The sequence below is a fragment of the Anabas testudineus genome, chromosome 3, assembly GCF_900324465.2.
Source record: "Anabas testudineus chromosome 3, fAnaTes1.2, whole genome shotgun sequence".
Lineage (NCBI taxonomy): Eukaryota > Metazoa > Chordata > Actinopteri > Anabantiformes > Anabantidae > Anabas > Anabas testudineus.
Window position 1 is genome coordinate 16,412,151 of NC_046612.1, and position 22,589 is coordinate 16,434,739.

General features: G+C 39.8%; 1 protein-coding gene and 1 long non-coding RNA gene across 3 annotated transcripts in view; one reads left to right on the plus strand and one right to left on the minus strand.

The window, feature by feature from the left end:
* The window catches only part of mapk8ip1b (mitogen-activated protein kinase 8 interacting protein 1b), a 34,234-nt gene extending 13,437 nt beyond the window's left edge, over window positions 1-20,797 (plus strand). The window contains exons 3-12 of the mRNA XM_026377828.1: window positions 2,422-2,679; window positions 6,815-6,896; window positions 8,702-9,838; window positions 11,975-12,050; window positions 13,287-13,459; window positions 13,768-13,871; window positions 14,178-14,294; window positions 14,849-14,919; window positions 15,111-15,209; window positions 15,923-20,797. Coding sequence (XP_026233613.1) covers window positions 2,422-2,679; window positions 6,815-6,896; window positions 8,702-9,838; window positions 11,975-12,050; window positions 13,287-13,459; window positions 13,768-13,871; window positions 14,178-14,294; window positions 14,849-14,919; window positions 15,111-15,209; window positions 15,923-15,995 — 2,190 coding nt within the window. The 3' untranslated portion in view covers window positions 15,996-20,797. The remainder of the gene's footprint in view (window positions 1-2,421; window positions 2,680-6,814; window positions 6,897-8,701; window positions 9,839-11,974; window positions 12,051-13,286; window positions 13,460-13,767; window positions 13,872-14,177; window positions 14,295-14,848; window positions 14,920-15,110; window positions 15,210-15,922) is intronic.
* On the minus strand, window positions 18,095-22,558 carry LOC113174117. Of its 2 annotated transcripts, none has more exons than XR_003299882.1 (3): window positions 21,967-22,558; window positions 21,555-21,631; window positions 18,095-21,414 (listed from the first exon to the last, which is right to left on the minus strand). It is a non-coding gene; the product is annotated as an uncharacterized LOC113174117 (long non-coding RNA). The 2 variants fall into 2 exon arrangements; XR_003299881.1 differs by having other exon boundaries at window positions 21,555-21,634.
* Window positions 22,559-22,589: the final 31 nt, after the last annotated feature.

Here is a 22,589-nt window from a genome sequence, read left to right on the forward strand (position 1 = left end):
CCATGGCAACAGTGTTTCTCTCACCTCCCGCACGTGTCAGAGCTGAAAATACATGCAGTGTTGGTGCACGCATATACACACACGTCGTTCCACAGGAAAAAACAGAGAGGATGCTGCTTCATGAAACTGAGACAGGGGAAACCTTGTTTGGCTCTGGTCCTGTTCAGACTGTCTCCCACTGTCCTGTCATCTGTGTTGATTTATGGTATTGATGCTGATATTCACCATAGACACCTATGGAACTGCTACACTCAGTGTTTTTTCATTAGTTCTTAAGGTGATACTGCAGCTAGCTATGTTTGTCTGCAATTCCAGTATGTGGAGTGTTTATCAAAGCTACAGTGGCTGTTGCTGTTAGAAACAAGGTTAATGAAACCAGCATATGTGGAAACCAGGAAAAGAAACTGAGTAAATGCCAAAGAACTCGTAAAACCTGCAGTGTTTATGATAGTTCTCTGTGAGGTAGGATCATGCTCCACGTAACGCAGGCTACATGTAGTGATTCCAGGTGGGGTCAGTTACTGATTTTACAACCAACCTCAATTAGTAGAAAAACTGAATAGTATATATATATATATATATATATATATATATATATATATATATTGTGTTGTCGTATTTGATCTGTTGGCAGTGTGATTCCCTTGCTTGAGCTGCTCTGATTGGACAATAGTCAAGCATCGTGACATCTCTGGGGCAGCAGCATTTTCTCAGCCTCCTCATCGTCACTGAGCCCCTTGTCTCTTAGCAACAGAGGCCAGGGCTGCCTTAAAGGGGCCAAGTCATGAGCATGAGGGAACTGGTAGAAACCCACTGCATTAGCAGATATTGATCTGAGATGGGTGAAAATGTAAACAAGAGGAGAAGGGAAAGAAATTAGAAAACAACAATGAGGGATGAGTGGCTGTGCTGTGATCACACTCACATAGGCAAACAGGGAATAAAGATGGAACACACAAAGTGAAGGAGGAGAGTCAACAGGTCAGCATCTTATACAAATCATCTGATCAAGGAGTAACTTATGGCTACTTACAGATGGACCTGATGGATGGTGGATTATCTATCTAACCATCTCCCTATGGTCTCCTATAGGTGGATGAATAGACCATGAAGCAAGGAAAGATGGGGCAGAAGAATGTGTAATGGAGGGACATGATGGAACAGAACAGCAGTAGCTCTAAACATCGTTTACAAATCAGTTCTAGACCCAGAAAATGAATACAGTGCACAGGTTTCCTCCTCACTGTTTGTACACTCATGAAAAAGCTTTTGCCTTAGTATTTAGTCTCAAAATGTAGACTTGAAAGAAGTGGACCCTAAATAGAAATGGTGGTGTAAATGTACACTTTGTGTTTTAGACCCTCTTCTAAGGTTTTGTTGTTGTTTAGCACGTTGTAAAAGGAACCTCCCACCCCCCTCAAATGCACACGAGCCTCGTTCTTACTCAAGGAAGAAAGAGAGACCACTGGATATCGGAGATCTGTGTTTCGCTGCATACTAATGTGCTTGAAGACAACATTTAGCCCACAGAATTGGATTAACCTCCATTCCAATCATCTACTGTGAGTTAGCTCAGTGTGTGCAGCTGCTCACCCACGTTAAAACCCTCTTCACAGCATGGGAGTTATTGCACGTTCAAATACATTTATAAACCATGTTGAATGACGTGATTTTGGCTTTGGTTTTTATTTCTGTAAACATGTTTGATCAATTAATATACTGTACTGTCATCATAACTGGTATAGCTGTAGCTGTAGAGTTGACTTCATGACTCGTACTGAGTTGTGTATACTAGGTTGTTGTAATAATATGTTCATATATTAGGATTGTGCTTCACTGTGATTATACAAATTTAAGACATGTTGTCTTATTTGTGTATATGTCCAGTAGGCAACTGTTTTTTCAATGTTGGACATGTGTCTGTTTATACGTGAAGCAAAGACAGAGCCAAAGAGTGTAATAGGATTATCAGTTACTCTGGTGTCAAACATCTACATCAGCTGACAGAAGCGGTTGCCATATGTTTATAGGTCTCTCTATGTGTGTCTGTGCAGTTGTGTCTGCGTGTGTGGCTGCAGGGATGGGGATGTAAGTGAAGCAGAATGTACTGGCCTCTTACTGTGTCTCAGATGATGCTCGTGTTTGTCACAAGCTAAGATTTCAGCTGTAATGTGATCAACAGAATTGAGTCTCTGAGGGAGCCTTATTTCTCACTTCTTATATAGAAAAGCAAATGTTGGGAAGAGTCTCGATCTCTGCTTTAAGCAGATCAGAGTTGGCAGTGAGAGAATTACAGACTGAAGACAGAGCAGCTTCTAATTGGCCAACTCGCTCTCCTCAGCCCATGTACATACAAGCTCTCTCTATCTCCCTTTCTCCCTTCTGCCTCGACTGACGGTGTGTTTCCTCCAATCCCTGCAGGGCCATGTGAGGCGGGGAACCAATAGCATGTCGGGGAAGGCAGAGCTGGGCGCTGTCGGCCAGCTTCAGGCAGAGATGCTACATTTGGACCTCATAGACGGTGCTGACGGTTACCGCGGTGACAAAGAGTCCTCCAAGGCATCCGCTATCGCACCCCCACCTGTCATCAAGGATCCTGCAGTTACTGTTACCATGGATACCTATCGTCCCAAGAGACCCACGACCCTTAACCTCTTTCCGATTGTGCCACGGACACAGGTAAAGCCTGGATTAACCTTATCCGCTCACACACACACCAACACATTTGTGACAGATGAGCAAATATTGATCACAGACAGAAGCAGAGGATGAACATTGTTTCAGTGAAGATGGTCAGTCTGTGTCTGGATTCCTGTATATTCTGTATGACATCTGACGCCTAAAGATGGAAATATGAATGGACAACTTGCGTGACATCACCACTGGATTCATTACAATTGTTTCTCTGACAGAATGTGTTTGCTGGACTGAACAATAGCTCAGTTGTCAAGCGGTTGTTTTTTTTGTTTTTTGGTGCCCATCTCTGTTTGTGTTTGATTGCTGCTAGAGCTCGTGACTGTGTGTGTTCATGTGTGAGGGACAGTGTAGGCATATGTGAGTGTTGATCACTGACTATTCATCAGATCATATGTGTTCATCCACCTCCTATTGACGACAGAGCTCATCTGTATTTTCCTTTTTTAAATGGACATACTGTACACACAATTTAGGTGTGTGTATGGGGTTGGTACAGAAAATATTTTGCTGTAGACCTTAAGGCAAGGGTAAAAAATCATATCTTAAGCTTTGACTGCTCCCAGGTGCACAGTAGCCTTAATAATTATGAAATGAAATAATTCTGTAACTACTAAAGCTCTTTTTAGATTTACCTGTCCAGCCAAACTGTGTAATTGGTTGAGTAACAAGTGTCTGGACCAAGATAGAGCTTCCTTTGCAGAGATGAGAGATCCTGTCGGAAGGACAAATATCCAGCAGCACTCACTCAATCAGGCCTTTGTGAAAATATGATTATATTTGAGTTGCCCAGCCGAAGCCCAAATTTGAACTAGGCATGCACCGATCCAATATTAATGTTGAATATCACCTGATATTGCCTAAATAGCTAGATTAGGTATTGGAAAATGGGCCCTGCTACCGATACCAAGTATCAGTATCAAGTCTGAAAAAGTAAGATTGGTGTAATTTAAACCCCATCAAACATCTGAGGAGATACATGAAGATAAATATAAACGATGTTTACCGCCCAATCTGTCTGTCTCAGTTTGAGATGATCTGTCGGGTAGAGTTTGAAAAACTGACCAAACCCAGGTGTGAGACACTTGAGACACCTCTGATGAACTCCTTAGTTATTTGGCAGTGTGTTTTGGGTCATTATCTTGCTGCATGATGAAGGATCTCCCAATCGGGTTGGTTGCATCTTTTTTTTTTAAATAGGGAGACTAAACAGAACGTTGCTGCTGCCTTCATTGTTTTACATCATCAGTGGAGATGATGCAGCCCAAGCCATGACGTTACCACCACTGTTTAACAGACAAGCTTGTATGTTTCGGGTCACGAGCAGATTCGGTCTTTCTCCAGTCACTCTCCCCATCACTTTGGTAAAAGTTTATCTTTGTCTCATCAGTCCATAAAACTTTGTCACCGAATTTTTTAAAGTATAGTATAAGAACAGTTGATTCATCTACATCTTCTTGGGCAACCCGATCTCCTGAAAATCACTGTCTTATTCAACTAAACTACAACTGGAAAAGCCTTTTGGTTAGGATTAGAGAAAGTAATAAACAAACAAAACAAAACTACTTGCCTAAACTAGCCAAAATGCTCTTTAGACCCTCAGAGTTGGTCATTTGGTGAATTGATAACTGTTCGCAACCCCTTTCACATTACATAATGATTTCAGTGCAACAAATTGCAACACTCATTTGCACACTTAAAACAAATGTAAAATTGCAAAAATGAATCATTTGATGCTTGTGTGCATGTATAGGTTAGTGAGTTCGCCCATGAGATTTGCTCATACACACACTTCCCCGCAGTGCAGCCTGCCAACATGATCAACCAAGCAGCACTATATTTGTCTGCTCTTTGTTCCGGGCCCAGTTTGCAAGAGGTGGAAACAAGATTACTGTACTCACTTGTGTGCCTTTGTTCCTGTGTTTGTGTGTGTATGTGTGTGTTAAGGCTGTCAGAACTCGAAAGCATAAAGGAAATAACTGCTCTGAATTCTCTTTCCTCTCAGGACGTCTTCCTGTCTCCTGGGACATTTCTCATTTTATTTGTACAAACTTAACAAACCTGGTTTCAAATATTTCAGCTTGAAATGGTTCAAGTTTCCAGAAACCATCTAGAGCATCACATATAATGCCATCACGGAACCAACATATAGTCACATGAGCATGAAGCAAAATGCAATGCAAAGTAAACAAAGTTATTTTAGACCAAATAAGAGTGAGAGGTAACTACACAGCTAATAGGAACATAAGAACACAAATGTCAAGGGTTATGATTAGGGTCGTTTTCCTTGCCAAGACACAAAAACCCTGTAGTAGGGTCATATTGTGCACTGGCAGCTGCACACCAGTTTTCTCAAAGGAATCAATAAATATGTCATTATTGTCACTATATCAACATCTTGCATAAAATGACAGTTGTGATTGGATACATCAAAACACACTATGCCCGACCCCTCCCCTCTTCTTTTTTCTTGTGATGAAGTGATAGTAATTCAACGTCTGAAATACAAATCACCAAAATAAAATTACAACAAAGATAAAATCCATCTTTATTTCAACCAATAAAGATGAATGTTTGTTGTCGCCTATAATTGAGACTTCACTGTTTCTCTACCTGCTCCGACAGAACTGCCAGTAAAAACTCTGTCAGTGTAGGAAATTCAAATGAGAAGAGATAAATGAATGTTGATTATCTCCAGGCAGTGTTCCTCTGATTGCATTCTGTAGGAAGATAGAGAGAGACAGCACACTGGGGGACTGTTTCCAGGTCAGTGAATCAGTATAAATGCAGAATATACATTTAGCCCATGCAGCAATATTTAGCAAGTGACAGGGTTCTGTGGCTGAACGAAAGCAACTCTGAATGCTGGTTACAGTTTCTGCTAGATATGGTGAAAAATCCTAGAAAGCTTTACATTACAGACACTTAAAATGTTTTTAAAGCATAGGTGAGTAACAAGTGTGTAAAAACATGTACAGTATAATGGGATCTTAGCAGAAAGAAAGGGGTTATTGTTGGTGTTATTTAGACCGTCTCTGCTGAAACTGCTTGAGCTCAGTGATCCAACAGGCGGAGAGCCAGACCTCTATGTTAGCAGGGATTCTTCAGTCTCAATCGGAGTCTGACTCTAATCTCCGATCTGGCTTTGCCAAGTACATGCATGTGTTTGTATGTGTGTATTAGTGTGTGATTTGGAATGTATACATATCTATAAACTACACTTAGCCTTGCATCCAAATCCAACACATGTGGCTAAAAGCTGTATAAACACTTATAAAATACAAAATAATCGTATTCTATTACCAGTTTTAGTTTATTTTTGTTGGCGTTACTTTAAAGTGTTGTCTCTAAGCCAAAACAGAAAGACGTCCAAATATGTAAATTACATTTAAAGCATGAGGGAAACAAACACGCCGCCCTGTGCAGTGGACGTTTTGTTAAACAAACCTTTGCCTCTCAGATCAGCGCTGCTGTCTGCCAACTGCTGATTCACTTGTTACTACGGCAACAGTTTTGTCTCCGCCTGGTATACGTAGATGGGAAGTGAGTCATGTCGTGGGTGGACAGAGGAGGAGGACATGATCTTATTTTGGGTGACACTTTGTTATCACAGGATTTTCCAGTTCTGTTTCCATCTGTTAAAATCTCCCTTCGTCATCTCGGCACGTCTCCTTCTCTCATTCACGGCAAAAAAAAAGGAGAACTTCTGTGTGTTTGAACTGTGCCTGAATGTGTTCAGTGCACTAAAACATAGAAACTGACGGAACAAAAAGCACTTGAAAAGGTATTGTGGCGTCTAGAAAAGCGTCCCCAAATCACAGCCTGTATTGTGTGTGTGAGTTCCCAGTAGCTTGGGTATAAGGTCTGGTTCCCTTTAAATGCACACCACGGAGCACAGACAAAAGAGTCCCTGCTCATTCAACAGAATAAAAGGTTTGTGTGTGTGTGTGTGTGTGTGTGTGTGTGTGAGAAAAGTGAGAGAGAGAGACAAAAAGTTGGGAACACTGAGTGTCAGGATCCAGAACTCGGTGACCAAACTTCTCTGTCTTTCTTCTCCCTGTCCTCCACCTCGACTTGTCTTTCTCACCACGTCCGTCTTCTTCTCTTCCTGCTTTTCCAGGACACGTTGAACAACAACTCGTTTGGGAAGAAGTACAGTTGGCAGGAGAAGGTTTCGGGCTCATCCTCGCCTCTTAAAACAGGTGAAAAGGTTTTTTTTTTTTTTTTTTTTCCCAGACAATAAGCAGGATGTGCACATCTGAAATCTGTGTCTGATATTATTCATTCTTGTGCCACTAATGCAGCAGCAGGTTGCGTGTGACATGTATCCAGTCTGAATGCTTGTGTGTCTGTCTGATCCTCTGGGGACAGCGTTTAAACTTGGATTAGCGCTCTGGGCTAAGTTCTGAGCTAGCCGTGGCGATGCCGCGTACAATGTTTAGCCGGGAATCTGGAGGCGAAACTAAATAAAGTCTTTGCCATCAGCTGATGCCATCAAAACATGTGATATTAATGTGTTATATTTTTATTGACAACTGCTTTCAAATCTCCAAATTAAATGAATTCTCCTGTTCATTCAGTCCGTCTTCCAACTTGGAAGACTTCATTCACCATTCTGGGATGGCTGCCTCACTACCAGCCAAAAACCCACATTATCTTCTTTTACTGTGTTGCATTTGAAGCTTTTCTCCTTTTAGTAACAGATAAAAATGGGAAACCATGTCCAAATGAACTACAAAGTTATTACTGGATTTTTATTGGATGTCAGTGCCAGTGATGCCGTTTGCCCGAGAGTCTGAAACAACTATTGTAAACAGTTGTCTGTACAATATGATGTGGAGGCTGCACTGGAATCATCGGGAAACCAATCAGCATTGATGATTCAGTGTTGCTCAATACAACGAGCAGGATCTACTACTAACAAAAAGACTGATCTCTGTTTTCAAAAATAGATTTCTTATTGTTCAACACACTGAAAAATAAAGAATATCTATATTTTCTTTTAAAGAGATGGACATATCATACTAAACAATACAATTAATTAGAATACAACCTGACTGCATAAAAGACAATGACCTCAGTCAGCATAAAAACTCAATTCTATTCTGGGTCATGTACTGGAAGCTTGTCACATAAGGAGGCAGGTGCAAGATTATAAAGTGCTTTAAAACAAGTTAAAGAATTTTAAAATAAACATGGAAACTGACAAGGAGCAAATGTGGAAACATAAAACACAAAACAGAGTTCAGATTTAAATCATTTTTGAGAGTATTAAAGTACTATTTAGTTATTTAATCTTTTAATGGCCTCACGAGCACCATTTACATTTAGTCATGTGGCAGACGCTTTTATCCAAAGTGACCTACAAGTAAGATACAAGGTGCAGGGCAAAGGCCGGGTAAGCAGAAGGAGGTCTTACCTAAGGACCCCTCCTGGAGGTTGGTAGGCAGAACCCCGGTCTCCTGCATTGAGAGAGCTGATCTTACCACTACACTATCAGCAACGCATTAAAGACTTCAGGGCGAACGTCTGTTTAAAAGCGTCATTGGAAGAAAAGAAAAAAAGCCAGCGGAACAAAAATGGACGCAGAAATGTAATCGCTCAATAAGAATGCACTTTAGCTGTAACGTCAGTGTGGCATCATCCACGGTGAAAATATCAGGCCTGGCTCTCCTGGCAATGGATTATGACATAACACGTCATCACCTTCTCCCGGCTGCACTCTGAATTTGATGAGTAATGAGGATTTGGCTGCGTAATCCTGACATTGTTACCTAACCATTTCTACTTTTTCTCTCTTCCTGTTTGGACTTTACTCTGTCTGCGCATTTGCTGCCATGTCTGCCTTCATGTCTGTTTCTGCATCTGTTCGTTGCTTGTTTTCCACATCGCTGCGTGATGTATATTTACACCGTGTGTGTGTCTGATCTTTGGGCGTGTGTGTGTGTGTTTGTGTGTGTTTGTGTGGTCGTGTCCATGCTGTTGTTTGCGTCTGCTGGCGCTCCAGGTGAGCTCTCCCCTCCACGTGAGCACAGCTGCCTGAGTGACGAGGATAAGGTGCAAGGTGGGGGAGCACAGACCAAAGATCGCGGGACCTCCACCGACGCCCCCTGCAGACATAGCCACACATCTGGGCACGTCCACGGCTCGTCTGCAGCAACTGCGACGCGGTCCAAGCTTCAGGAGAGGCCTCCAGCGCCACCGCCGCCACAGAACTATACACCAGCTCCTCTGTATCCGCCAGGCAAGGCGGATGGAGGTGGAAACCACAGAGAAAGGATCCGCTACCACACAGACGTTCGTCTAGAGCCCACAGAGGAGATCTATCTGACTCCTGTGCAGCGTTCCACTGACCCTCTGGAACCATCCAACGTGCAGGACCGGCCTCTCCTCTCACAGCAGACTGAACAGGGCCGCATGTCCATTAGCTCCGACACAGAGGGCCCCCCACCTTATCAGCCACTCCCAGACCGGACAAACCCCTCCATCTTTGAGGAGGAAGAGGTCTATGTCCCCCCACCTTCATATGCTTCCTGTGTAGAGTCCCTCATCACACCACCCAGTGCGGCTGTCTCAGCACGCTCCTCCGTCGTGCTGGACCTGAGTCTGAAGGGGGCGGGAACAGGAGCTGGGGCCATGCTGAGAGCCGGGTCGTCGGTGGAGTATGTGGACGCCACAGATGAAAGCTATTGTGGGGAGGATGAGGATGTGGACAGGATAATAATGGATGGAAGGATAAGGAACAGGGGAGCTAAGGGCGATGGCCGCAGCAGCAGAGCAGCTCCCGTTAGGACTTCCATGAGCTCAGAAGCCAGTGGCCTTTCATATGACTCTGTCAAATACACACTGGTCGTGGATGAGCACGCTCAGCTGGAACTGGTCAGTCTCCGGCAGTGTTACCAAGGCTACAGTGACGACAGTGACTCTGCTACCGTCTATGACAACTGCGTCTCTTCGCCCTATGAGTCCGCCATCGGGGAGGAGTTTGAGGAGGAAGACGACGAGGAAGAGGACGGGGCTCGGATAGGAGGAGTGAGGAGAGAAGCCACAGCTTGTCTGTCCGAAGACTCCACCCCAGAGGCAGACCTGCACTTCTCCAAGAAGTTCCTCAACGTCTTCATGAATGGACGCTCTCGCTCCTCCAGTAAGTCTGTACCATGATAATGCTTTTCTGCAGCAGTAAGCTATGTCATGTTAAGGACAGACAAACCTTTTGTATTTGTGTGCATTAAACATTAGTTATATAATGAAACGTGAGCACATGAAGATAAAACATTCACACCAGACGTGAATGTCACATGTTAAGAGTTGCGGTGCGGGAACATAGTTTTGTTTTGGTGATAATATTCTCTGCAGTTTGGTCATTTTTGCTTTTCAGTCATAATTATGAAATTAAAATAGAAACAGAGAGGGGTTACTGCCTTAATGCAGTGTGATGTCACAGCATGTTCTCATGTCAGTATTTTGCATTTCACAGAAACATCACAGCAACATTTCTTCGCCCACCCCTGTTTCTTTGACTTGATTAACATTTTCAGAAGACGTCTCTTAATCTCAAATTTAAAATTTCCTTCTGAATGCATGTGTGAAACATCCAGGAAGTGCATCATCGCTGCAGGCTGTGCTGTGTGATTTCTTATAAACATACAGTGACAAACCAGTGAGTTATTGTCTAGCCGAATTGGCAGCATGGTGGTAAAGGCTTAAAGAGAAAACACTCAGGAACTGGAATATTCCTGTACAGCACAGACCTTCATCAACATTACTGGTTAAACTGGGATAATGTGACCTTCAATCAGTCAACAGCAGTGAGTTAGAATCACCTGTTGTTGAATGTTAAAAGTGCTTAAAGTCTTTGCTTATTTTTGCACAGCATTGTTACTGTAGTTTTATTTTTGTAGTGATGTCATGTATGCAAGTGAAGGCAAAGACACGAGTACTATGAAAATACAGCATATTTTTATCAGACTAAAGATACACACTGTGGTCTACTTAAAGGTTATATTGATTAAGGTCATAAAACCCAGCTCAGTTTGTCAAAGCTGCAGTTTTTTGTTGATTGTCTGCAGCATCCTGACAGCAGCATGCTAAATGGCCTCCTGGGTGGAGCGACACTGAGCCAAAAACAGCTTGCAGTTTCCAGACTTTGCCTTGAAACCATTCACACAAATGTGCCGACTCATTTTATGAATATTAAAACAGTTGCAGTCATCCTGTTTTTTCAAACAGGACTGTAGGAGATGTGTTATTAGCAGTTCTCTGCCAATTTAGATTTACTCCTCAGTAGACATCCTACGATACCCATAACTTAAACTCAGGCCTTTTTAACTCCAAAACCGGATTTAGTTTTTGTTCATTTAGTGGACTTCAGTCCCAGGTGATGCTGATTCACATCAACAACATCACCTGAGGTTAAACAAAACCAAAGAAAAAGAAAAAGACACTAATAGTCACATGTAGTTATGACCTACATATCTGTGGACTTTCACTTTAACACACACAGTGGAGGCCTACATCCAAGCCTTAAGGGTCAATCCTACCTCGACATCCAGGAAACTTATCTGATCTACAAATCTAAGACCTTTACACTTCTGGAAGGTTTCTCACAGAGAACACCTGTCAATTATCTAAGAGCTTTAACAGTATGAGTCTAAAAATTTGAGATACATAGAATGAAATGTGTTCTTTCATCAAGTTTGAACCAATAAAGTGTGTTTAATAAAACTATATCTCTGTGGTTTCCACATGGAAAAGAAAACAGACCAAGGAATGTGCTGTAATGCAGCACTGCGATTTGCGCTAATTAGGATCGCTGATGCTGTGGGAAAACAATGGGAAATATCTCCAGTCTTAAACTGACCCCCACTGCAGTGTGTGCAGTCAGCAGTACTGGACATAAAGGAGGTCTCATGTAAAAGAGAATGAGTTATTAGTCTCTAATGTATTTGTGGTCATTCCTCTAATAGCATCTCCTTCTTGGATGCCGTCCATGTGTTTTACAGACTGGTTAGAGACACCACTGCAGTTGATCTGAGTAGTAGTACACTGTACACACTGCAAATCTGTTTCACACCTAATAAAGAGCGATTCATAAGTTCGGAAGAATGCACATGGGCTTTGAAATAAACACAATGTCCCCTAATAGCTTTTTGTCTGTCAGTACAGAACATCTTTGTCGGCACTGGAAGTCTGTCATTAATCTTTTTGCCAGCACACTCAGTTTTCTTTCTCCATTTGAGTGTAATTCCCTAATCTGTTTTCTTTTAACTTGGACCTCAAGGTGCAGAGTCCTTTGGATTATACTCATGCATCATAAATGGAGAGGAGAAGGACCAGAGCCACAGAGCTGTTTACAGGTGAGGACAAACTTATGAATGCATCAATGAATTAGGTGCTTAGTACTGAATACTTAATACTTCACAAACAAGCTTGTGTTTGTTCGTTTAGCTCAACATTTGTTTAAGTGACTCATTATGTTTTGTATGCAATGCTATGATCATGTATTTCTTTGCCCTTTTTTGACTTTACACAGAGCAGTCATTCCCCAAACACAGCAGTGACAGTCAGAACAACAGAGTTTTCCTTTAACATGCTCGTCTCCATCAACCATTTTTCTTTTCCAGTTTTATATTTGTTTCTACACATTTCCTCAGTCAGTCACACTCCAGTTGGCAGCATAGAGTTAGGCGATAACTGCTGTTGTAGCCCTCAGACTGATGAATGTACTGTATATAGGGGAGGAGGGGGAGGAGGAGGGGGAGGGGGGGTAAAGAAAGACAAATGCAGTCATGTGAATAGAAGTATCATCATGTGATGTTGTGAGACATTATCCATGCATAGCTGAAAGCTCACTACTATGTTTCTCTTATAATAATGCCCAGCTAACACCAGGCTAGTTAACTGCTGTATATCACTGTTTCATGTTTTCTTTAAGTTTTAACAGATGCATTTTCATTATAATAATAATAATAATAATAATAATAATAATAATAATAATAATTATTATTATTATTATTATTATTATTATTATTATTATTATTATTATTATTATTATTATTATTATTATTATTTATATTGTTGTTGTTGTTATATGCCTTCATGAAAATATATGAAAACCCTGTCACACAAGAATAAACTCCAGGGTCCATGATAGTCAACTTAAAAACAATTAGTTACCGGTTTTGGAACATATTCAATTTGCAAACTGGCATTAGAGTAACATATAAAACGGACCACCTGTCATTTGAGAGGTGTGTGGATCAGGGCTGAGGCCTGATGAGATAAGACGACAATTGAACTGATATCAGAAGTTAAAGTAGTCAAGTAGATCAGTCTGAGGTTATCCAGGTCACTTGACTTTACTGAAGATAGAGAAGTCTGTTAATCATCGCCAGCTGAAACAACTGTTCAGTTACACTGAATCAGTTCCCTCAGCCAGATAAGTCAAGACTTTAAAGATCCCTAAGGAGACAATTCACAAAGATATCAGCAATAAAATAATACTGTAAGGCCCAATAAAAGAATAGTATTTTACTAAAACACTAGCGCTTCACAAAAGTACAATTTAGTAAGACTAAAATTGTCTGTGTCAGGTTTGTCCCTCGGCACGACGACGAGTTGGAGCTAGAGGTGGATGATCCGTTGCTGGTGGAAGTCCAGGCAGAGGATTACTGGTACGAGGGCTACAACATGCGAACTGGAGCTCGTGGGATTTTCCCAGCTTACTACGCCATAGAGGTGACCAAGGATACCGAGAGCTACAAAGGTAGTGGCATTCCCATGATGATTCAGTGGAGAGAGGGCTGACTGTGAATGTGTTAGTAAACAGGCTGAAGTAACAGAGCTCGTCTGTTCTTGTACTCAGAGGTGGCAGAAGTACGTAAACTCAATACTCAATAGGTATTGTAGCTGTATTTTAAACACTATTGAACAGGGGTCTGATGATAGGATAGATGTACCACTCGGGTACGGATTAAAAAGTCATGTAAAGAACAGGTACTGTACTTATTTGAAAAATATATATGCTGACACCTCCCATGCCATATTAATGTGATGTGTTTCTCTGCTGTGCAGTGAAGACCAGTGAATGGATGGACAGATACCGGCTAAAGTTCCTTGGCTCAGTCCAAGTGCCCTATCACAAAGGAAATGATGTTCTGTGTGCTGCTATGCAGAAGGTACAAGACCTGTGTTGTGTAAAGTGCAAGTGTACACTTGTATGTTTGGATACCTAGAGTATTTGACTAGAATAGTAAAGCAGCATTAGGGAGAGATACAGTAAAAACCACAAATACATCGGCTGATGTGATGAGAAAATGAAGAATCTATTTTTACTTCCAGTATCTCAAACATGCAGTGAAGACGCTGTCCTATAAGACACTTAGTTAAAACTTCAGCATTGCTTTTATCTAGTATAGACCTGGTTACAGCTTGAATGTACATAGCAAGTGTTTGTACAATCATGTTTTCCACTTGTTTTGCAGATTGCCACCAACAGAAGAATGACGGTTAAGTACAACCCACCCTCGTCCTGCATCCTGGAGATCAGCGTGAAAGGCATCAAGCTTGCAGTTCAAGAGGATTATTATGCTTGTGACAGGGTATGACACTTATTGTCCCGTTGTCCATCTTATGCCCACATAAAAGCCCACATTCACACCAGAGTCCATCTGGAAATATTAGGACATGATGCCCCCATGTGGCCACCAATGAACACTGCTGTTTAATAGGTTGAGTTCTCTTTTAAATATTTCCATTCTGTCTTTTATAGTTTGATATCTCTCATTATTTCAGAAACAAGCGTTGTATTTATTTTCTAGACTACGTTTAAAAGACAGCTGTAGTCATACTTGACTTTTGAAAGAAGACCATTAAGGCAATTTTTTTTGTTTAATGATTGTTAAATGAAAACTTGCTTTTATTTTTATCAGACTTTTATGTATGTGTGTCACGAGCGCGTAAAATGAAAACCGACAACATAAGACAGACATCACAGAATGTTCACCAATCAATTCTATATATAAATAGCAGAATAGTTTTCTATTGATTGACTAATTGATTGTTTCAACTCCAGAAAAGGTGTGAAACAGTGCCCTTGATAATAATTACAGATTACCTACCTACATCTACCTCTTTTTCTGTGTCCTATTTACAGAGTAACGAGTGCAGTCACTTCTTCCAGTTAAAAAATGTCTCATTCTGCGGCTATCACCCCAAAAACAGCAAGTGAGTAAAGCAACCACGGCGTTCAGCCAGGAAATGACAACAACAAAAGCATCATAGACAATACAATACATTATTGTACAACAATAATACATCAGAATAAAACAATTGTTTTACTAGAATGAAACAATTACTGTAAAAACTAATCACGGAATGATAATAACTAGTGATAATCTTCTGTGCTCTCTCTGCAGGTATTTCGGCTTCATTACAAAACACCCGGCGGATCAGAGATTTGCCTGTCACGTGTTTGTGTCTGAAAATTCTACCAAACCTCTCGCAGAGTCTGTAGGGTGAGTTGATTTCATTCAAATGTTCGGCAAGCTGTTTTCCCACAAACTGCTAACGTGTATTTAAAACCCTGTGGCAAATATGTATCTTGAGCCATTTTGCCATGACACGTGTTTTTATGTTAGAGAGCCAGATTAGAGCTGACAGAATACTTAAGTAATTGCTGTGCGGGAAATGTAGCTGGTTCAGGAAGTGGAATACCACAAATGAATTTATCTAGCTTTATTTATTTAGCTTCTCAAAGAACGATATCTTACGTTTTCTCTGTGATACTGTTTTAAAGTAGATGTCTTTGAATGTGAACAGTTGTATCACACATATCTCATGATGAGAAGCTGTTTTATGGTGGAAGAGGTGCATCATGGCTTTGTCCAGGATGTAGAGTGACAATTCAACGTCTCCTGTAAAAAAGACGTGACATGTGACATGCCACATCTAGTATAGTAACTGGTCTGACAGCATCACTGCTAAATGTTGCCTGCAACTTGACTGCATGACATTCCATCATTTTTTCTTTTCTCATAAATACTTTTCTGTTAACTTGTTGAATGGAGATTTCTAATTATAGCCCGTGTTTGACTGCACTTAAGACTTTGGCAGACCATGACGTATCAGGAAGTGAAAACACTGAGGTGTGCACTTTTAAGTGAGGACTAGTACTGACTGTTTCACATGTTCTTTTGTTGTTGTTGTGTTTTTGTTTTTGTGTTTCCAGGAAAGCCTTCCAGTTGTACTATAAAGAGTTTGTGGAGTTTTCGTGCCCTACAGAGGACATCTACCTGGAATAGCCCTGCCCTGCCTTCTATCACAGCATTGTACAGTACAATGTATCATAACATAGTGTTGCATGAAGGACAGACACATCTAAACTCTAAAAATCAAAAAGATTCATTAATTAACATATGTGACAAACAGGACGGGAAGGATCAAGCACTGGAACTGGAGTGAAACCTTTGTTCAGCAAGAGCAGTTGAAATGAGCCAAAGGAGGCAGATACTGAGAGAAGCAAATATGCAAAAGGGAGTCATGACGATAGTGATCACAAGCTGTCCATGGAAAGCACAAACGTTGTATTGCCACTGCTGTGGGGGTGCTAGTTAACCTGTAGCACTGTCTCAGCAGGAGCAACACTGAAATCCAGGAGCCATACTGGAATCCACTATTGTGAAATTACACTTGACTAAAGACAAAGAGCCGCTGGGATTTTGAAAAATGAGCACATGAGGAGTTTGCATTGACGAATTTAAGCAAGAGGGAGGTATATTTACAGAATAACATCCTTACACTGAAAATGTACACTACATCAAACAAAATGTACACTACACCAAACAAAATGTACACTACATCCCGTAGGAACAATGACGTTATCCTCTTAGTGCACCTAATATAAAGTCACACTGTTCAGAACTACCCTTAAAGACTATTATAGAATCAGCATGATGTTGTTGACATTATGTGCCAAACCTTGTAGTCAAATACAGACTTTTTCCATCAGCTGGCTAAAACATGCTCACATGCAACATCAATATTCATTTCCAGGGAAGTTTCCAAATAATGGAAACACAATACGAGCTGTGCACACTGCGAGGTGGGGATCAAATTACAGTTAACAGACAGGCAGAGAAGTGTTACAAAGGTTTCTGTTACCATTTGCCAATGAAAGCCAAATAGCAAGTAAGTACCACGAAATAATACAAAATTAAATACAAGCCTATCAAAGACAGTTTGAAAAACTATTGATTTTTAATGAAACAATTATTGGCCTAAATCCACGAAATAAGAGTTTTAGGTTGCATGAAACCTTTTTCCCTTTAAAAGATGTTTATTACCTAATTTAAAAAACAAAACAGAAATACAGTGAAATACAATACACATTTTTTTGTATTTGTGTGCATTTACTGTATTGAAATCAAAAAAAGTATATGTTAAATGACAGTTGTGTGACCACGTGAGCCATTTAACATGTCCAACTTGCCACATTGTCATTTACCTTAGCATTATGCATAAATAAATTAAAAAAGAAATGCACAAATTAAAAGGTAATAAGGATACCTGTCTATTGTATTTCACTCTCACTTTATGTGAGTTTTTCTGTTTGAGTTGTTTTTATTTGGATGTTTCAAATCTTAAGTGGATAAAATCCCAGTGATGCATAAATCCAACAGTAACCCAGCTGCCAGGCATGTAAAGTGATATAGTGAGTTATTGTGGTGAACCTTAGAATCATAAAGCCACACTGAGAATGAGATAAAACAAAAAATACAGAACAGAGACCGGTCAAGGTAGTAGTCTAGAGGGCAGTGCTACAGTAACAGATGTGTTGGTTTTCTGTGGGTTGACAAGCATGTGGGAAATGTACTGTACTCTGCAGAAGACGTAGGTCACCATTAGATTTTCTTTTTTTTTACATTTCTATTATGGCTATATATATTTATTTCATAGCTTTTCAAATAGAACATAAATAGAATAGTTTCTTTTTTGGCTACTATGCTTCTATGGAAAGGACTCTGAGAGACTTGCCACATTTTGACAGGTCTTCCACTCCTGTTTTTGTTCGTGACCTCTACATATTTCTCTACAGGGGTCACACTAAATATTAGTCACTTTAGCCTACAGAAAAAATAGTTTTGTGTTTATTTTTAATACTGTCTACATAGTTTCGATATTACCTAGTTGTAGTCTAATAAAGAGTCTAAGAAATAAATATGTATGATCACAATAGCATTGAGAAAACAACAAATTTAATGGTGGCCTAAGACTTTTACACAGTGCTGTGTGCATTCATTAAGTCAGTAATTTAAGCGGTACCCGACAGGGTTGGGCAGACTGAAAGAATTCAGCAATATGAGAGCGTTAACCTTTCTTTTCAGACTGTTTACGGCTTCTATTGTAGTGGAAAATCTCACCATCTGTCTTTTAATGCCTTAGTTCCTCCTGGTCTAATGCCAGACTCACTGCACTTCTTTACTGTGTGTTCTAACCAAGTATTAAATTAGATATGATACCAGGGAAAAAAAACAAAACCTCTTTTCTATACTGTATGGTGGTAGAGGACATCATATACAGTGTACTTCATGTGGCGTTCCATAGTTTCCATATCAAAAATAGTGGCAGTAATAAGATAAGAAGCCTGATTCTCTGTACAACGGGTAATACGAAGGAGCAAAAGCGAAACTCTGGTGTCTTCAGATCATCACTAGTAGTGCCTCTTTTTCATCAGATCATTGTTACATTTTAAGGTATTGCCATTGGGTGTGTGTAGAGTTTAAAAGTTTGAATGCAAATTGAGATGTATAGTAGAAGGAGAAGGAGTTTTATCTGACTTTCACTGCACGAATTGCTCTGCGCTGTGCCTGTACTGCTTTAGTTTGGTTTTTCCTGTTGTACTTGTTTCAGAAAATGATCAGTGCGGTAAAAGTATGTTAATGCAGAGCTTCTCTGCCTCCCAGTAAGAAGCTAAAAACACATGACACAAAGATACTAAGAAAATTCTCAGTCAGGATACAAATATAAAAATACATATAAAGATGTATGCATTTGCAGATTTTTTTTTTTATGTAAACATTATGAAACATAATACACATACATGATCATACCAGGAAACCAAAGGACTGCTATATTACTTTGAAACATCTTGGTTCTAGCACAGGTACAGCACAGGTGTTTTGCAGTGAAAGAACAAAGAGAAGGTATCATTCCTACATTGTTTATTATTAACACTGATTTGGTTATTTTATGTCCAACAGTAACCCAGCTGCCAGGCATGTAAAGTGATATAGTGAGTTATTGTGGTGAACCTTAGAATCATAAAGCCACACTGAGAATGAGATAAAACAAAAAATACAGAACAGAGACCGGTCAAGGTAGTAGTCTAGAGGGCAGTGCTACAGTAACAGATGTGTTGGTTTTCTGTGGGTTGACAAGCATGTGGGAAATGTACTGTACTCTGCAGAAGACGTAGGTCACCATTAGATTTTCTTTTTTTTTACATTTCTATTATGGCTATATATATTTATTTCATAGCTTTTCAAATAGAACATAAATAGAATAGTTTCTTTTTTGGCTACTATGCTTCTAAGGAAAGGACTCTGAGAGACTTGCCACATTTTGACAGGTCTTCCACTCCTGTTTTTGTTTGTGACCTCTACATATTTCTCTACAGGGGTCACACTAAATATTAGTCACTTTAGCCTACAGAAAAAATAGTTTTGTGTTTATTTTTAATACTGTCTACATAGTTTCGATATTACCTAGTTGTAGTCTAATAAAGAGTCTAAGAAATAAATATGTATGATCACAATAGCATTGAGAAAACAACAAATTTAATGGTGGCCTAAGACTTTTACACAGTGCTGTGTGCATTCATTAAGTCAGTAATTTAAGCAGTACCCGACAGGGTTGGGCAGACTGAAAGAATTCAGCAATATGAGAGCGTTAACCTTTCTTTTCAGACTGTTTACGGCTTCTATTGTAGTGGAAAATCTCACCATCTGTCTTTTAATGCCTTAGTTCCTCCTGGTCTAATGCCAGACTCACTGCACTTCTTTACTGTGTGTTCTAACCAAGTATTAAATTAGATATGATACCAGGGAAAAAAACAAAACCTCTTTTCTATACTGTATGGTGGTAGAGGACATCATATACAGTGTACTTCATGTGGCGTTCCATAGTTTCCATATCAAAAATAGTGGCAGTAATAAGATAAGAAGCCTGATTCTCTGTACAACGGGTAATACGAAGGAGCAAAAGCGAAACTCTGGTGTCTTCAGATCATCACTAGTAGTGCCTCTTTTTCATCAGATCATTGTTACATTTTAAGGTATTGCCATTGGGTGTGTGTAGAGTTTAAAAGTTTGAATGCAAATTGAGATGTATAATAGAAGGAGAAGGAGTTTTATCTGACTTTCACTGCACGAATTGCTCTGCGCTGTGCCTGTACTGCTTTAGTTTGGTTTTTCCTGTTGTACTTGTTTCAAAAAATGATCAGTGCGGTAAAAGTATGTTAATGCAGAGCTTCTCTGCCTCCCAGTAAGAAGCTAAAAACACATGACACAAAGATACTAAGAAAATTCTCAGTCAGGATACAAATATAAAAATACATATAAAGATGTATGCATTTGCAGATTTTTTTTTTTATGTAAACATTATGAAACATAATACACATACATGACCATACCAGGAAACCAAAGGACTGCTATATTACTTTGAAACATCTTGGTTCTAGCACAGGTACAGCACAGGTGTTTTGCAGTGAAAGAACAAAGAGAAGGTATCATTCCTACATTGTTTATTATTAACACTGATTTGGTTATTTTATGTGGTCTATATTTTGCAGAAGATTAAATTATGTGAAAGAAAGGTTGATTAATAAAGGATGTGGCAATGATCAGTTCAGCTACTTGAAATCGTCAGTGGTTCGGTGGTGGCTGTACAAAAAGGTGTACAGACATGCCATATATAAATAATTAATTTTTGTATTTGTAATTACAAATATTACAATGTATTAAGTTATCTTGTAGTATGTGGAATTTTTATTTATTTTGTATTTTCTTTAGGTGTGATTTATTCTTTATTTAAAATTTGTAATGCAGTTCTTCATGGTGTCCTGTCATTATTACGTTGACAACTAGCACACGTCTACAGTAATATTTGTGAACGTGTCAAATATTAAATGTTAAATCCAAAACTTAGATTTAAGATTTAGATTTAATATTAATCTTGTGCTTAAGCAAACAAAATATTCAGCTAACGTGCAAATTAGTATTAGTATTAGCCAGCAAAAGTAACAAAATTAAAGCTCACAAAAAAATATATAAAAATAACCATACATGTGCATATTAGCTGACCTCCCACAGTAGCATGTTTTAATCTCAATAGAGAAAATGAACAGAGATCTACTAGGATGATAACATTGAAAGCAGCCTCTTTTTTTGCTTAGTTTAAATCCCAAAATTGGAGTTGATGAGTACTGATGTTGTGATGATTTCATTCATTGTCCTCAAAATCTAAAAAATACAAGAAACACAAAGCACAAACCAAAAAGAAAAGAAAGAAAGAAAGAAGGCAGCATGCTGTCTTTGTGCTGTCTGTAATTATCTGATCCTACACCAGCACATGTTCAGTAGTATTCCTCCTCCAGGTTGGCTCGGTAATGGTTTGTGGTATCAGGAGGAGGAGGAGGAAGAGGGTGCGGCCTCTCGCCATAATCTGCAGCAATATGTGGCAATGAAAGAAAGTATCCATTAACTAATATTCATAATCCACTGATGTGCTTATCAAATATATGTATTTTACGATAGCTATTTTTCTTGATAAGGCAGCTTGGCAAACTGATGTGGCCATCTTACCAGCAGTAAGGCTGACAGGGCGTTGGAGCAGCCCGGGGTCAAAGACAAGCTGCAGCTCTGCTGTACTTTCTGTGGTCCTGCTGAAAGAAAACCCAACACTACATGACTTTACACTGGTAACACTGCACTGATGGCTGATAGAAAAAGGGTTTAACTAAGGCATGTATTTGCATCATGCAAAACGTTGGGAAAGATTAGTCTATAATTGCAGTGCTGTTGTTCAGTGGAGAGGATAGACCAACTGCACTGCTCAGTGATATCAATACAGTGAGAAAACGACAGTGAAGTAGTCTTGATACAGATACTGAGGCATGTTTTCTCTTTCTGGTATGCTTTTCTTACCAAACTGTGACACCAAAAATGACGGGTGTGGCTTCAAACAAGTCAGTGCAGCACTTAAAACGCAACCTACCTGTTTGGCACAGATGCAATTAGACCGTCATCAATTACAAGAAGGAAAAGAATGATGAAAATCACCCATTTGCCCATTGTTTAGTCAGCCAAACACTCCACCCTCAAATAATAATAAGAATAATCTGATTCTGGAACATCTTATCATTACATGTGTTATGTTTCCAGGAGTGGTTGCCACCACCATCACCACCGCTGTTACTTTTCAATGTAAACACACTGAAAACAACACTCATTTCAGTTGATTTGTGAGAAGTCAATTCACAACAACAGAGAAGAAAAAAAAAAAAAATCTCAAGACAAAGTAAGATTAAGACGTGACAAAATATTATAGGAAACCACAAATGCTCCTTGCACAACAGGACTAGGCCTCAATCAAGAGGGAAACAAGTTGCAACTGCACCATCAATGTGTGAGCACACGGGGACTGGAGTTGCAACATCACATGGTTGTTGGATTTGGAAAGACTTTTGTTTGCTCCGGTATCTTACTGTACTGGTGCTTAAAATACAAATAAGAGCTTCTCACAAGCGGACTGCTGATGATTTAAAGAACATATATCCGGTGATACCAGGGGATGAGAGTGGATCGCAGGTGAGATGATCCCTGCTGTTGTATGGTTGG